The following is a 15,601-nucleotide window of genomic DNA, read 5'->3' as shown; positions in this document are numbered from 1 at the left end:
CCAACCCGGTCCTGGCATCTCACGCTAGTGCTGTGGTAGGGACGATCATTGGGTTCTCCTGCCAGGTATCCTTTATCAATCTTTCTTCAACTCGCTGCAACATCGCTCAGCCTCCTTCAACGACACCACCACAACAACAACCAACCCGTGTTGATGATCGCGTAAGATTGAATGAACTCATGCTCTTATGCCTAACGGCACATCAGAGGCACAACTCAATGCGATCACTAAGTGGATACACACCACCCCCCTTCTCGTACATGATGGAAAGGTGACATATGCAGGTATTGTCTCACGGCATAGCTATTGTCCACAGAGGCACTACATCCGCATGCATTCAAGTTGTTACATCACATGCATAAAGACCGATTATATGCCGAAGTTGTTATGATTGTGACATGAGGAGTGAAGCATATCCACTAGGTAGGTACACTAGCATGGACCTCAAAGTAAGGGAGCAGGCAAACCCAGAGAAAAAGGTCTTCATGCACATGTTTGGACCCTGCTGGGCGTTACGCCGAGCTGGGAGCTACAGTTGAAGCACGGGAGTAAGAGAAGTGCACTGCTCGCACCAACCAAAAGAAAACTTTTACGTTGAACCAAAGGCACAGCCTCAAAAAAAATGGGCAAGGTTGTTTCAATCTGCTACAGGAACAGAAATGTAGAAGAAGAGTTTACAGCGTAGACAACTTCTTTGTTGGCTTTACCCCCTTTTCCAATCTGTTTGACGCTACTATACGTCTACATACCTCACCCACAGCATATGTTGCAACAGGAACAATAGTCTGAGGGCAAAATCAACAAGTAAAAGTCTCATCATGAAACCCAGTCTTCGAGTGAGGCTGGCCCATCTCAAGAATGAGTTTGCGGACATGCTCCGGTAGATGGAATGTGGCAATTTGAACAATGAACCGGAGACTGCCTCGAGCGAGAGAGGGGTATCAGGGAAAATGACACCATACTCTCGCAATTGTGAGACTTGTTGAGATCCGTATGGGATGTCATGTGAGTCTCGGGTAGCCTATCTTCCATGCCAGCATAGACGTCATGGGGGCAAAGGGGAGAGTGTTGAAAGGGGGCAGAGGGATGAATCCTTGCCTAAGTAGATGATCATTAGAAGGTCTGCCCTCTGTGTCCGGATAGCTTTGTAGTTTGTCTCTCCTCCGTCCACCAAGGTACGTAATGTGCGGTGTTCCAAGCTATCTCTTTCTTTTGACAAATGTGGCCATGGTTGGAAAAAACGCATATATCACTTTAAGCATGGTAATCACAAATGGGAAGGTAGGTATATGTGGATCCGTTTGCTTGATGTTGAGGCTCGTGTCCTTTAACACATTCCCACTTTACCTCTTCAACACATTACCACTGTACCCCTTTAACACATTGCCACATTAACACATTACCACTTTACACCTTTACCACCCCCTCTTCATCTCCCTCCTCACCTCAAGTCAACCTCGCCATTCATCCCCCTTTTCCCCCAGCCACCATCAACCTCCCCTTTCCCCCAGCCACCATCAACCTCCCCAAACTCAGGACATCCCATCCTCTGCCGACACGAATAAGTGGTGTCGCAGCACTGAACAAAGCTCTGAGCAGCGCCGAGTGACATTTCAGTGCAGTGCTTTTGTACCCACCATCCTGTTTGTCAGTAGTTGTTTTGGGTACGCCTGAGAATAAACGGGGGAAAGGAAAGAGCTTACACCACTCTCATCAGTCACACCCCCAACAACACCAGCACAACATAACGGCGACTGATCAGCGTGACAGAAGCAGTCGTATTGACAATTGTTGATGCCAATTTCGGGTGGACAACCCATTGGGGAGGCAAGGGCGGTTGCTGGTAGCAAGATGAGGAGGAGCGTAGAGATGGACTGCATGTTTGGGACTGCTGAACGGGATAGGGGCTTGGGGTGATAAAGATGGCGATGTGTTTGGGGTCGCTCCTTCCTCCTGTCCTGGAGTGGCTCTTTCCTCCTGGAGTGGCTCTTTCCTCCTGGAGTGGCTCTTTCCTCCTGGAGTGGCTCTTTCCTCCTGGAGTGGCTCTTTCCAGTTTGGACGTGATTCTTGCCTCACGAGACAAGTGGGTTTCGTGGCGCCTTCCTTGTGAGACTTGACGAGCTGCTGAATATTTCAAGGCAGGTGGGTAGAAAGCTTTGAGTTGCTCTTTTCACGCTGCAGCTCTGGGAGTTAACACTCGGATGGAAAAACCCACTTTGACACGATGCTTTTCAAATGGAGTGTTCCCTCACAAGATATCCATATATCAAGAATATGAAGCTCAGTCTCTGTGTCATAGCGGGATTTCAAAAGTATAGAAAGAATTATGTGCCGAGTTATTTTTCAAAGTTGCTACAAACTAGAAGAACAACAAAGAGGATCGTGTGGCTTATGTGACATGTCTAGCTCGAGGCGGAGAAGCGGTGGCACGAGACTATTTCGATCTTCACTGTAATGTTGCAGGGGCAAAAGCCTCTAGTCAAGCCACTGTGGGACCTGAGCTGTCGTGTTAGTCAGGGGGTCTATTGGTATCTTTACCGCTACGTCGTGATACGACAGTCTGGACAGCAGATTCCCTGGTGGTAAATGGTGAAGGCTGCAGTAAGAGAATTATCACCATCAGTTTGACTCCTAGTTGCCATGCTTGATAGTTACTAAGTGTTGAAGAAAGCATTGATGAGGCTCCATACGCCTTACGAAACGGCAACCAAGCCCGTTACCAGCACCTATCAACCCCCAAACACGAAACAATATAAGCCTCCCAAAAGCAGATATCTATCCCCTCACCACCCATCCATTATCCCCCTCTCCTCCTCCCGCTCCCTCCTCTCATCATCAACATCAACCCACCACTGACTCGTAACCTTGTCCTCCGCCCCCCTTTTCCCCTCCCCCATGACCACCCTACCCTTCTCATCCCTCTCCTCCTCCCACGGCTTCGGCGTCAAGATGTAATGCACATTCCTCACCTCCCCATCCCCCCAAACATCATCGTGCACCCCCCTCCACCTCATCGTCTTGAGCGCGTTAAACTCCCACCCCAAACCCACCCATCTGTCTCTAAAACATCCAGCAAGAACGCTCTGGTCAGCAAAACTGAGATCAATCCCTGGCGTGTTCATATACCCCACAATCTCCTCATACACCCCCAAATCAGGCCTCACAACCTGCAGCCCTCCATTAAGGTAGTCCTTCCCCATGCTGGTCGGGTCGGTGTAATAGCAGTTTTCGGGGCGGAAATAATCCGGGTAGTGCTCAAACTGACAGGGGTTGCACAAGCACGCATGGCTCGCGGCAAACACCCTCTTGTCGCTGTCGAGTTCAATGTCGAATAGCGAGTCGATGTTTCGCAGGACCAGCATGTCCGAGTCGAGCTGGATGATCTTTTTGTACTGCACGAGGGAGAAGGGGATGAGCTTGGTGAAGCATTCCCTAAATCGGGGGTCGTGGGAGTAGGAGGGGGTGTTTGAGGAAGAAGAAGAAGAGGGGAATAAGGGGGTTATGAGCTGACAGGGGATGTTGCGGCGGCGGAGGATGGCGAGGCCCGGCTGGGGGAAGGAAGAGGTGTAGAGGACTATGAGGGGGTATTTTGATTTGGAGCGGTGGGCGAGGGAGTGGTGGAGGGTGAGGAGGCCGGGGAGGTAGGAGAGGGAGGTTATGAGGGTTGTGTAGACTGAGGGCATCGTTAGCGACTGAGTGAGTGATACCCAGGGGTACCTGGGAAGGAAAATACCTCTGTCTGAGTCGACGACTTTTGTTCCGTCTGACATTGTGAGGGTGATTTGTGTTGAGGTTTGTTTGACGACTTCGGACTGCGGTGACTGAGAAGGTGCTTCACCTTGAACCAAGTCTACAAAGACAGGGTAAGCATACCGTTCACGAGCCCAGATCCTCATCTCAAATATCACTGACCGTTGCCCCAAATATCTGGGTCTTCCCTGTTTGACTCTTCTCTGGGTAGTAGGTATGCCGGCCTTCAAAGTTTATATTTGCCTCCTTTTACCGCTTCGGGGCCGAGGATACAAACACTGAATAGCTTCTTTGCAAACCAAGAGCGTAAATAACAGACAAACCCTCGATTCAAATCGATATGAGCGGACATCCCACCACCTTAGAATCGCCGCATCTACTTATATCATGACGCCCTCCAGCCGAATCCACTTCCTTTCCCCGATCGCCAAGATAACCCAACCTTGTCCCAACTCCATCTTTCCCCGAACCCCAAGCCGACGACATTTTACCTAATCCCTATCGCAATCTTCCCTCCTCGATATCAAAGCTCAGGATGAATCCGGGGCCGTCCTTCGTCCCGCGAGACCACCCGACTTGTTACTTCACGCCTTTGTTCCGTCATTGAGGTGCCGAGAGAATGGATCCTGACGTCACCCAAGTCCGATCTCGAGAATCAAACCGTGGAGAAAATGGACCCCTGGACCCTAAAAATAACAAGCATGCTTTTGGAGAACGGGTGATGAACACGGCAATGAATGATGAATCCTACAAAAAGTCAATACACCAAGGCTAGGCCGAGAAACAGCAATGTGAATTAATCGCTTGCTCATCTAGCGCTCTGAAAAAAGCATGTCCTTGTTATCACCAGTGCCTCCTGATAAAACCAGCAATGCTCTGAACCAAGCTGCGACCTCTCCGAACAAATGTCACTCCCGTGCGACCTGTGATTGCGATCAAGACCACTGTGATCAAGACCAACGGCCTTCCCCAATCCTAAAGAGAGTAAAGCTTGCCTCCTGTGCCACTGCCATCCAACACCGCCGGCTCTACCTCGTCTTCCTCCCCCAACTCCCCTTCCTCCTTCTTCTCCAGGAATCTTTCACTCAAAGCTCCTCCCTTGATATTTGTCTTGCCCCACCCAGGCGGCACAAAAGCCCCATCAACCACCATCCAACCCTCTCCCTTCATCTGGTCCCACTTCTCCATGACCTTCAGCCTGACGAGCTCTCCAGCGGCCCTGGCATCCTCGCCGCTGTCGTGACCCCGGTTCTCCTTGGTGTCCACCTGGATGGCCTTGTTGAGCTCTGTCTCCATAAGCATCTTCAAACTATATCGCATGGGTAAGCCGCGCCTGTGAGGAAAAAGGAGCGCCGTGTCGATGATGGTAGGGTGAACAATGCGAACCGCGTTCAAGTCGTTCTCCAGAGCGTGCCCAATAAGCGGAGTCTCGGGGCAGATCAACGAAAAGAGCAAGTCACGTGCCACCATGGGGGAAGGAACAATTTTCATGTGCTTCTTCTTGGTACGACCGGTATCCGAAGACTCGACAACAGTAGTAAGAGGCTTGCCTGGCGACCACTCCTCCGCGTTGGCAATGTCCTCGGGCCAAACACCAGAGTAGCGCGAGTTGAGGTCGAGAACCTCACCAATGGGGCGGACAATCACGTCGAGCAGCTCCTTGCCATCTGGCCAACTGGTGGCTGTCAGCCGGATCAGCTCCAGTCCGCGGGCAGTGTAGCCCATCTCGCAGTCAAAGCAAACAGCGCGATCCTTGGGTACCGACGGATTGGGCGGTGTTTCCATGAAGGGCATCAACGCAGCCAGTCGAGACGGAGCAGAGGCTTTGAAGACATGGGTACTTCCGACGGTGCAGCCAGTGGATTCGCCCACTGTTTCCTGGCAACAGCGATATCGCTTCGGCGGTCGGTCGACGGTGCCCGGGACTCGCTCGGGGAAGTACGCTCGACCGCTGTGATGGGTGCAGGTCCCACCTGAGGTGAGGGCACCATCTTCCTCTCGTCTTCCAGGAAACACTTGGAATCTTGTGGTACAGCGGTCACATACCTCCCATCCCAAGGACGCCTCTTCGCCCTCACGGGCTCTTCTGATTTCCTCGTAGGTAGGTGGCCTGACGACATAACCATGTTCGGCAAGCTCGGTGATGGGGGTGAGAAGGTGGACGAGGAAACTGACCTCTTCCTGGGGAGTTAGACCTGTCTTGACCTCCTTGGGCGGGCCAAGTCTCAACTTCTTGACCGGGGTCTTGGGCTCGTTCTTCTTCTGCCACTCGACAAGTCGCTCGTCTCTCCACCGACCGGGGGTTTTCTTCCTGTACGCCATGATCTCGTTCTTGATGACGTTGGTATAGATGACGGGCTTCTCTGTGGCCATCTTCTGCTCGACATCCAGGGCCAACCAGATGAGTTCTTGTTCTGTGAGGACAAGTTTCTGTTCGTCTTCTTTGGCGTCCTTTTTTACTTCATCGTTGAGTCGCTTGAACTGCTCATGAAGCATCTTGAGGGCCTTGAACCGGAACTCATGGGAGGCTGGGGCAGCCGAGGTGAGATGGCGCGGGTTGAGCGTCTCTGGTTTGCGTGGTGTGGCTTGTTGCTTTGGGGCTGTGATCTGTTTGGCGGCGCTTTGCTTCGATGCAGTGCTGGGGCTAGCGCTGATCGGAGCAGTTGCTCTGGAGGGAGTTGTCAAGGATGCGGGAGCAGTGGCAACCGGCCTTTGTACCTTGCTGGCCGGAGCGGGCAAAGTCGAGTGCTCAGGTGCTTTGCGCTTGAGCGGGGGAGGAGAGACAGCTCCTGTAGCAGTGGTAATAGCAGTCGCGGACCCAGCTTCGGACGAGGTCCTACGTCGTTTCCGCGGGCCATCCGGGTCCTGAGCTAAAGTCTCGTCTTGCTTCGTGATGGGCGCAGGTGATGCCGATGAAGAGGCCGCTGGGGGATTCCTATCCCAACTGTGCTGCCACTGACACGAAGGCGTGGTACACTGGTCGCCGTCGGGGCAGGGAATCTGCTTGAAGTTGCGAAGGACTGCCTCCATAGCCTCCATAGCTCCAGGTGGCTCTGTCTCGCGCACGTAAGTAGATGGGTGACGACCTCTAGAGATCTATTCACCGTCAGCAAAAGTGGTCACAATAAGAGTGGGTGTACCCACAATCGGAGCTTCGAGTCAATGTTGTGGTCCTGTGGCTGCTCCTCGTCGATGGCGTATCGAATAGACGGGCGCAAGTGAGACCGGTTTCCGAAACGGCGGACGAGCAACACCAGAGGAGCAACCGATTGCGCCCAGGCAGGAGCGGAATGACGGGCTCACGAAAGGCCTTGCTGTCATGGGAATGCGAGATTGCCTTTGACTATTGATGCGATCGAAGTGATGAGGAATCTCCAAGATGAGACTCGATGACAGGTAAGATATGGCTTCCACTGGTATGATGTTGTGACCTGTGTCCAAAAAAGTAGGATTCTCAATTGAATGCGCAATCCTGCAAATCGCAGAGCGAGAGTACAGACTGATTACCAAAATGGAAGTGAAAAATCAAACTAGAAATTATTAGAAGGTCAAATTTTGATCATGTCTTTGTTCACGGAACAGCCCAGGCAAGTCCAGGGCGCAGGTCCAAGTTTCGGCAGTCGTGAACCTGGAATGGGGCGCGCCAAGACATGGTAAGGCTGGATCCAACTGAAGCACGCGTTGGCGTGCTAGTGTAAGAACCCCCTGCAGACCCACTGCCAGTCCACCACTATCATCGTTCATGCTGTGTAACCGAGACATCCAAATGTTTACCTACCTAGATTTGAGAGGTTGATTTTTAAACAGGACTGACTCTCTTATAATCCATCAAGCAGCGCGATAGTGGGCACTGAAGTCTAGACATGTTGAGAATGCACAAGGTAACCAAGTTTGGTTGAATCAAGTGCTCATTCTCATGACATTCCGAGAGGGGGATATATCCGTACAATCCACACAGTCCACATAGTATACACAGCCTTTGTTGTATTATCCTCGGCCATTTCATGATCACCCCCTTTTAAATCTTTCCCTACGCCCGCCCAACGTTCATCAACAGGTTCGTGCCCTTGCCACCGCCTGGAAGATAGGCCACATTGGGGTTGGAAGCCAGTGTCTGCGCAATCTCTCTGCTGGCCTCGATTTTGCGCACTTGGATAAGACCATCGCCGGCCTTGGCAATCGCCTTGCTGATAGCCTCAGCACTCTCGGCTTCACCCTCGGCACGAATAACATTGGCCTGGCGCTCCTGCTCGGCCCGCTCAACGATGAAGCGCGCCCTCTCGGCATCCTGCTGCGCAATCTGCTTCTGCTCGACGGCCTTGGTGAACTCCTTGCCGAACGTCATGTGAGTGATGGACACATCTTCGAGAGCAATGTTGAACTCGCGGGCACGCTTCATAAGGTCGGTCCGGATCCGGTTGGAGACAGCCTCACGCTGGGTGATGAGCTCGGCGGCATCGAACTGGGCAACGATAGACTTGAGGACTTCGTTACCGATGGAGGGGAGCACACGCTCATCGTAATCTTGGCCGAGTTGCTACATGAAAAAACGTCAGCGTCTAGCCCAACAAGTACTCTGATATATATGTGCAAAGACGAACCTGGTAGATCTTGGGGAGAGCCTGAACATCGGGCCTGTGAAGTACTCTGAGCGTCAAGCTGACCATTTGCAAATCCTTGGAGCCGGTGGTGGTGCCGATGATGCGAGGCTTTGTCCGTACATCGAAGATGATGGCCTTTTGCAGCCAGGGAATGAGGAAATGTGTGCCTTCGCTAACGACCTGCTCCTTTACACCGGACATCCTGTCGAAAATAACAGCTCTGGTACCGCCCTTGACATCGTAGAGGGCCGACTGGAGAAAGCTTGCGCCGACCACTGCGGGGAGCGCAGCCGCATAAATGAAACCGAGACCTCTGGCGGCCATTGTGTGTAGAGAGGCGCTGTTGACCTCGACTGTGTCGGTGGGATTCCTTTGCGATGGTGATGGCGATGGGAATGGATGGAGCTTCTTCTGAAGTGGGGACATGAAGCTCTGCGGGCAGCCCACTTTCCAAATGTTCGTCGTTGAGAGATGGCCCGGGCGCATCCGGGGGGGTCGGCACGGGCGAGCTTTTTTCAGGTTACGTACCGCAACTGGGCGCTAAGCCGCTTTGGGGATTTGCTTCTCGGCTTCTGTCGACTGATTTCAACTTCAAGCTGCCGCGTGCTATTCCGAACTTCGCTTGCGTCGACTACGATTTCGATTGACTCCCGCCCACGCGCCCGTCTCGATACACCCTCAATTCAAAATGCAGCCTACACAGGTCCGTCTCGGCGGTGGCAGCAATGCCCCCATCGGCCGCCACAACAAGTGAGTGCGCCCAAACCGGTGCAATCGAGGCCATGATGCGCCTTTTCCCCCCTCGACCCCTCGCCGAGCCCACCCTCGATGCGCCAGCCAAACACCTCTGGGAGCGGCTGCTGACATGTTTATAGCTTCCTCGGTAACTGGGGTAACTTTGGTGAGTGAACCCGGGACGATACGATTCCCGGAGGAACTTGGAGAATCCGGATTGGGATGTTCGGGATGCCGGAAAATAATGATATGGAAATGGAATGGCCGGCAATAAACGACAAACGATTACTGGGGGCACTCTGTGAACGGAACACTTTGGAAACAGCTTGGACCTGGTCTGACTCGGTATTTTCAACAGGTGGCATGAAGCAGAAGGGCATTGTCTCTTACGGTATCGCCCCTAACCGCCAAAAGCCCCTCGCCGGTGCTTTCCACGACGCCATCTTCAACACCTGGAGACGGTTCAGCACCCAGGTCGTCTACTGGGCCCCTCCTATGATTGCCGGATACTACATCATGAACTGGGCTATCGAGCGGTATGGCTTTCACGGACAGCTTCAACTCGAGCCGACAATGACTAACGGATGTGCAGGAATGAGTACCTCAACTCGAAGGCTGGCCGTGCTGAGTTCGCCTCTGAGGAAGAGTAAATTAGATTGGATGGGATGAAGAAGTGGGCCAGGGGAGAGTGCGTGATAGAATAGAGAAACCTGTATATCAACTAACCCGGTGGTCATGAATTGGAGTCGAGGGTAGAACTCACTTTTGGTTTCGAGATGACATTCCTTTGCGTTCTGTACCAAGGAATTCAGTGCACTGTCAGTTTTACATCACTGCATTGAGAGCTTCGAGGCCCGGGTTCTTTCAGCTACATGGCTGACAAGTGGCTGTTACTTCCTTTCCGTCAACATCTCCACGAACAAGCCTGGCAACATGTAGACAGTAGCCAGCCACGTGGAATTCAACCGCACTTCAATATGCTGCCCTCAACAAATACCATAAGCCAGCAATGTCTAGAAAATGCTGAAACAACAGTGCCCTCATAGGTTCTCGATAAGAAACCGTTGCACTCGAGTTCCCACTTCGGCTGCGAACCAGTGGAGATGACAAGCTTGTCCTTACACATTCCCCAAAAACAGTTTGCTGTCTACCAAGAGCTTGCTTGAGCCAGAAACTTGGACCTCGATGCATCTTGGCCATCTGACACTACTTTGGGGAAACTACTACAGCTCCCCTGCCAATATTATGTACATATACGATGATGCATGGTTTGACTTGACCTGGCGGTGGCAGTGGCACGTGAAGGCGTCTGCGTTTATGACAGGGGCTTTTTGTTGAGCCCGCGCCTGGGCCCGTTTGCTGAAAGGCAGTTGAAGGTCGCGCTAGCGCCATGTGCTAGTGGCAGCAGTGCACTGCAGCGCCGAATGACATTGCCGACCTCTGAGACCTCTTGTCCCGTTGGCTATCAACAGTGATGCGAAAAGACACGGCACCTCTTTGTCAACTCGTACTCTTGTTTCTTTCTGAATTCCCGGTTCCAGCGTTGCTTTGGGGAGAAGAAGGTTGCCAGAGCATCTCGATCGGGCTCCAACAAGTCCTGACACGGTGCCGAGGCTGTCGACAGCGGCCAACTTAGGTGACTGCACCATCCGTTCTTTTTGACCTTCGATTCATAGCAGCCCCGGTCTTTGCCGTCCGTCAACCCCGACAACCCGCGCCCTAGGTCCCGTCGTTCAAGCCTTTTCTCGGCATATCATCATCTTCCCCGACTCGTTTCCTCCCTCACCAGACATCGGTCTCGAAGACTCCAGCAACGGCCGACCACAATCGCAAAGGCTTGTGCTGAGCGCATTGACTGGAGTTACCTATTCGGTCACCGGCCTCGCTTTCACACGCGCGCATCTAGAACTTGTCCTCCCTTCGGCTGGACCTCTGGAGCGAACACTACGTATTACCTACACCAACACCCCTATCCCCAAAAACTTTAATCGCAAAGCCTCACCAGCTTGGCGCGGTTCCGCATCCCTTCCTTTCTTCATGGCCTTCTCCATGTCGGCGGCAAGATGAACTCTCTCAACATCATCTCGTCACGAGTCTCTCCACCACCGAGTCCTGGTCCGACAAGATCCAACTCCCTGAGCACGATAGGTCTGGCGTTGGGCTCGGACGAAGCCTCGAAATCACGGGACAGCCAGACCGAGAACGCGCTGGCCGATCTCGGCGAGAAGCAGAATTTGACGGCCGAGCCCGAAGAATTCCCAGTAGAAAACCCAGGATCTCTCGAAGAGCGCGAAGACCTCTATGCGATCGACGAAAAGACGCCCCTTATACCACCCAAATATGAAACCCCCAAGGTGATAAGCCCGAGAGGCTCGCCCTGGGTCCTCTATCCAAAGCGCATTGCAAACGCCTTTGTGAACTCGCTACGATGGATACTTCACACCCTCACCGCACCTGGCGTGTACCTGATCGCCTGTCTTTATAGCGAAAGCGGTGAATTTGCGCCTTTACAACAACTAAAGAAACTCTTTAGTATTTACGGCGGAGATGCAAAGGCGCTAGCGATGGATTATCACGAGAATATTGAAAAGAGCAGCGGCAGTAGGGCAAGTCGAGGTGGAAGCAGGGCAGGGCGGATACCGCGGTCGAGTAGTTCGTCATCTTCAGGTTTATCTTCCGAGTCCGAGTCGGACCCAGAGCGTAAAAGGCAGGGCGGCAGTCGGCGGGACAGTGTGAGTGGAAAACACCACCTGCGCTCGAAATCACTGCAAGACACCGAAGAGATCGCCCCGGCCCGACGGTCTATTCGAATCAAGCTCCACGCCGAAGAGTCCCTCCGACAGCGCAAGCACCGCAAAGGACAATCCGCCAGCAGCGTCGCACGCGCAGGTTCAGCGCCCGGAGGCGGTGACGGATCTGGAGATATCTCGGCGCACCTCAAGTCCCCCACCTCGCCTGTGGCTGCTTTCACCAAGTACCCGAAGACCCCCGGCCCTCCCCGTCCCCTGATCCCCCGCCGGCAACCATCCTATATCAACACCGGCGACGTCATCCCCGGCGGCACCGAACACCAAAAGACCCTCATCCTCGACCTCGACGAAACTCTGATTCATTCCATGTCCAAAGGCGGGCGCATGTCGTCTGGTCATATGGTCGAAGTCCGGCTCAACACTACGTATGTCGGAGTCGGCGGCCAAAACTCGATTGGTCCCCAGCACCCGATTCTGTATTATGTCCACAAGCGCCCTCACTGCGACGAGTTCTTGAGGAGAGTGAGCAAGTGGTATAACCTGGTTGTGTTTACCGCTTCGGTTCAAGAATATGCCGACCCAGTGATTGACTGGCTGGAGGCGGACAGGAAGTATTTCAGCGCGAGGTACTACCGGCAGCACTGCACGTTTAGGCATGGGGCGTTTATCAAGGATCTGAGCAGTGTTGAGCCGGATTTGAGCCGGGTGATGATTTTGGACAACAGCCCGTTGAGTTATATGTTTCATCAGGGTGAGTATATCCCCTTCTAAACACTTGATATCAGGAGATGTGCTGACATGACAAAACTAGACAACGCAATCCCCATACAAGGCTGGATCAGCGACCCGACGGATTCCGACCTGATGTATTTGATACCATTTCTGGAGGGGATGCAATACGTGAGCGACGTGAGGGCGTTGCTGGCGCTGAGAGGGGGAGAGGATGGGCAGCATATGGCTTGATGCTTCTGTCTGTGGAACTTTTATGTGTAGTATGCATTGGACGTGTTTTTTTTAGGACGTGAATGAAATGAAGGGAGGTGTCAGGTCGGGTTGGCCGGGGGGGGAGGGGAAGCGGTCATAGGGGCTGGGAAATATTGTTTTGATAATTATTTAAAGTTTTTTTTCTGTTGTTTTTTTGGTTCGTTTCATCTTGTACTCATCTTTTCATTTTGAGAGGGTTGAAGGGGGCTTCTTATAAAATTAAAGAGGGGAGCGAAAGGTAATGTTTTGCATGATGATGGGAGGGGAGAAAAAAAGCAGTGCTCAACGAATCTGGCTTGGGTGAAGGGGGAAGAGGATAAGAGGACAAAATGAAGGCATCAGCTGCATTGTATTGCATTACATATACTACATTTAACTCTTGTTTATACATGGTTTATTAATATACTTTCAACTTCATGATGAGTCCTCTTGAAGATATGTTTTGTTTACTTGAGACCCAGTGTAGATAGAGAAGAGGCTATAGCCATAATAGTAAGCTTGGATCAACCACAGGGTCCTGTCATTCCAAAGTGTCTGGACCAGATGTTATCGAACTCAGGGTATCACACCTCGCCGAGGCCGTCAAGCCCACCCAGCTTTGGCTATATGGCGAGCAGCCAGGATGTCTCGGGTTTCAGGAACGGAAGCAGATCGAACATGCGTTGTTTTCTTCGGCATTGAATCAAATAATCGAAGATCCAAAGAGGGGGAGCTGCATACGTCACACAGGAACTGGCGTGCTCACTTATTAACATAGCCCATGTCTCTAACGGCTCTTCCGCCTTGGTTCAGACAACACGTTTCGTAAAGCGTAGAAGTCCCCAGCAGCTGAATCTTGATATTAGCATCACAAGTGGACACCGAGGCAAACACCAATTGCTGTTTGAGAGGAAGAATGAGCTGATGGAAGATGACCTTTCCAGGCCATGGGCTATCCGAATCAAGAGTCCAAAAGCGGAGAATGTGGTCTGGGAGGTTGTGGAAAGTGGGGCCCAAGCCAAGGGTCGCATCGGAATTTGACAGGCGCAAAAGGTGGTGACGTCATAGCACAGCAGCATCAAAGGCCTGCTCTCCCACTGCTGACTTTGGGAAGCGCTTCTCAAGGCGGGGAGCTACGCTGCGATGATGTATGAGGTAGCAAAAGGGGGTACGTACGCCTTACAGCTTGGTACCCCGGTCAGTCACTGGGGAAGTGGAGGGCCCCGTCCGTTTCCAATTAACCTGGCCCGGGTACGGGACTGGACTGGAAGACTGGGTCACTTGCAGGCTGGGAAATCGTGACGCACAAAGGCGATCCAGGTTCCTGCCCACTCTTCAAAGTTTTGTGTTATAATAAACCGTCCTTCCCGCCGTCTGCTGACCTGACTTTTTGCTTTCTTTCCTCATCAAACCAAACAAACAATCCATCCAGCTTTGACGAATAGTCCTCTCACGATACACCAACCACTTCCTCAAAACTATCCAAACAGTTAACACAACTCTCTCACACTTCACAACCGCAAACATGTCTCTTCAGTGTAAGTGACGCCATTTCCCCGCATCGTTAGTCGTCCATGTATCCGACCCGGTGTCATTGCGACTTCTTCCTCGTCGACTCGGCCGATTCTCGACCAGACGCTGGGAATGGAAAAAGCCATTGAGTATCTGTCAGTCTGGACGAAGAGGGATTTTCAATGGTTACACCGAGGGATCAGGATTCAAATAGTCAATAATGAAACCCCAAAACTAACAATGCCATCACAGACCTCCCCGCTGTTAAGCCTTCCGCCATCGCCCTCGGCACCGTCTTCAACCACACCTTCGAGCTCGGCGTCCTCTCCCCCCTCTTCGGCAAGACCTGGCAAAAGGCCAAGTCTGCCAACACCAAGGAGGAGTTCCTCAAGTCTCGGGAAGCCTCTTCTGCTGCCGCCGCCTGGGGTTCCGCCCTCGTCGGCTCTGCCCTCCAGTCCTACGGTGTCGGTGCCCTGATCAACGCCACAGGCACTCTCTCCTACAAGGGCGCCGCCTACCTCGGTGCTCTCATCTTCGCCGCCACCAGCGCCCCCGGCTTCATCTCCCAGCTTGTCGTCGAGCACCGCGCCTTTGACCAGGTTGGCCTCAATGTGCTCGCTAAGCTCTTCGAGACTGTCGGCCTTTCTGTCTTCCTTTCTTGGTGGGGCACCCGCACTATCCCCTTCGGCTCCGGTGGCACCCCATTGAGCCGTAACTCTTTCCGGGCGGAGTAAATGGAGATGATGGGCAATGGGAGGAGGAAAGATAGATGATTAATGAACCTCGACTCGGGATAGAGTGATCTTGGAGGAGGGAAAGGAGGAAATTCAAAAGATTAAGGCGCTTTAGTGTGTGGTGCTTTTTTCTTTTGTTTTTGTGTATTTTTATGATAATTGCATCCATGGAATGGGATTTGAGGCAGACTCACTGCTGTTGTGCGCGTTGCTGAATATGCGAAGAGGATGTGAATTATTCGGTGCCGTGGTGATCATGAAAATTACTAATTCTCTGGCTCCCAACAACATCCCCATGCTAAACACGTAAGTCTTTTCTCAGCCGACGAACTTGAAACATGGCTGGAATCTCAGTAAAGCACCAAACACACACGAGAGAGCACCCTCGTTTCTAGAAAGTGGAATCGACAGTACTCGTTATCACCTATCCGAGCGGACGCGAACAAGGCAGGGGATATTCGCGGTTCTATTGGCACAGGAGGCCCAGCACGGGCTGCTGTGAGAAATCCTAGTGTCACGGTGTTCTCGGTAGTTGTTGGTGTGTTTTTCAACCTGC

The 15,601-nt window shown here is 52.4% G+C and overlaps 6 protein-coding genes across 6 annotated transcripts; 3 read left to right on the top strand and 3 right to left on the bottom strand.

The window, feature by feature from the left end:
* Nucleotides 1–2,783: 2,783 nt before the first annotated feature.
* Nucleotides 2,784–3,896, bottom strand: QC761_212780 (uncharacterized protein; the record flags this gene model as incomplete). The annotated part of the gene is made up of 2 exons (XM_062877013.1): nucleotides 2,784–3,673; nucleotides 3,734–3,896. The coding sequence occupies 2 exons, from the start codon at nucleotides 3,894–3,896 to the stop codon at nucleotides 2,784–2,786; spliced, it is 1,053 nt and encodes a 350-aa protein (XP_062735666.1).
* Nucleotides 3,897–4,725: 829 nt separating this feature from the next.
* On the bottom strand, nucleotides 4,726–6,789 carry REX3 (RNA exonuclease 3; the record flags this gene model as incomplete). Its single annotated transcript, XM_062877012.1, has 1 exon — nucleotides 4,726–6,789. One exon carries the CDS (start codon nucleotides 6,787–6,789, stop codon nucleotides 4,726–4,728), a length of 2,064 nt encoding a protein of 687 aa, XP_062735665.1.
* A 932-nt stretch (nucleotides 6,790–7,721) lies between these two features.
* QCR8 (Cytochrome b-c1 complex subunit 8, mitochondrial) lies at nucleotides 7,722–10,015 on the top strand. Its single transcript, XM_062877010.1, has 5 exons — nucleotides 7,722–7,807; nucleotides 7,951–9,101; nucleotides 9,227–9,252; nucleotides 9,445–9,622; nucleotides 9,679–10,015. The coding sequence occupies exons 2-5, from the start codon at nucleotides 9,040–9,042 to the stop codon at nucleotides 9,734–9,736; spliced, it is 324 nt and encodes a 107-aa protein (XP_062735663.1). The 5' UTR covers nucleotides 7,722–7,807; nucleotides 7,951–9,039; the 3' UTR covers nucleotides 9,737–10,015.
* Nucleotides 7,781–9,281, bottom strand: PHB1 (Prohibitin-1, subunit of the prohibitin complex (Phb1p-Phb2p); the record flags this gene model as incomplete). Its single annotated transcript, XM_062877011.1, has 2 exons — nucleotides 8,352–9,281; nucleotides 7,781–8,287 (listed from the first exon to the last, which is right to left on the bottom strand). Exons 1-2 carry the CDS (start codon nucleotides 8,835–8,837, stop codon nucleotides 7,781–7,783), a joined length of 993 nt encoding a protein of 330 aa, XP_062735664.1. The 5' UTR covers nucleotides 8,838–9,281.
* Nucleotides 10,016–10,420: 405 nt separating the features above from the next.
* NEM1 (Nuclear envelope morphology protein 1) lies at nucleotides 10,421–13,235 on the top strand. Its single transcript, XM_062877009.1, has 3 exons — nucleotides 10,421–12,587; nucleotides 12,648–12,843; nucleotides 13,048–13,235. Exons 1-2 carry the CDS (start codon nucleotides 11,150–11,152, stop codon nucleotides 12,797–12,799), a joined length of 1,590 nt encoding a protein of 529 aa, XP_062735662.1. The 5' UTR covers nucleotides 10,421–11,149; the 3' UTR covers nucleotides 12,800–12,843; nucleotides 13,048–13,235.
* A 714-nt stretch (nucleotides 13,236–13,949) lies between these two features.
* Nucleotides 13,950–15,293, top strand: QC761_212730 (uncharacterized protein). The gene is made up of 2 exons (XM_062877008.1): nucleotides 13,950–14,337; nucleotides 14,564–15,293. Exons 1-2 carry the CDS (start codon nucleotides 14,325–14,327, stop codon nucleotides 15,043–15,045), a joined length of 495 nt encoding a protein of 164 aa, XP_062735661.1. The 5' UTR covers nucleotides 13,950–14,324; the 3' UTR covers nucleotides 15,046–15,293.
* The last annotated feature ends 308 nt before the right edge of the window (nucleotides 15,294–15,601 follow it).

Source organism: Podospora bellae-mahoneyi, chromosome 2 (assembly GCF_035222275.1).
Source record: "Podospora bellae-mahoneyi strain CBS 112042 chromosome 2, whole genome shotgun sequence".
NCBI lineage: Eukaryota > Fungi > Ascomycota > Sordariomycetes > Sordariales > Podosporaceae > Podospora > Podospora bellae-mahoneyi.
Note: the sequence above shows the minus strand (reverse complement) of the source record. Positions and strands in the feature narration are given on the sequence as shown.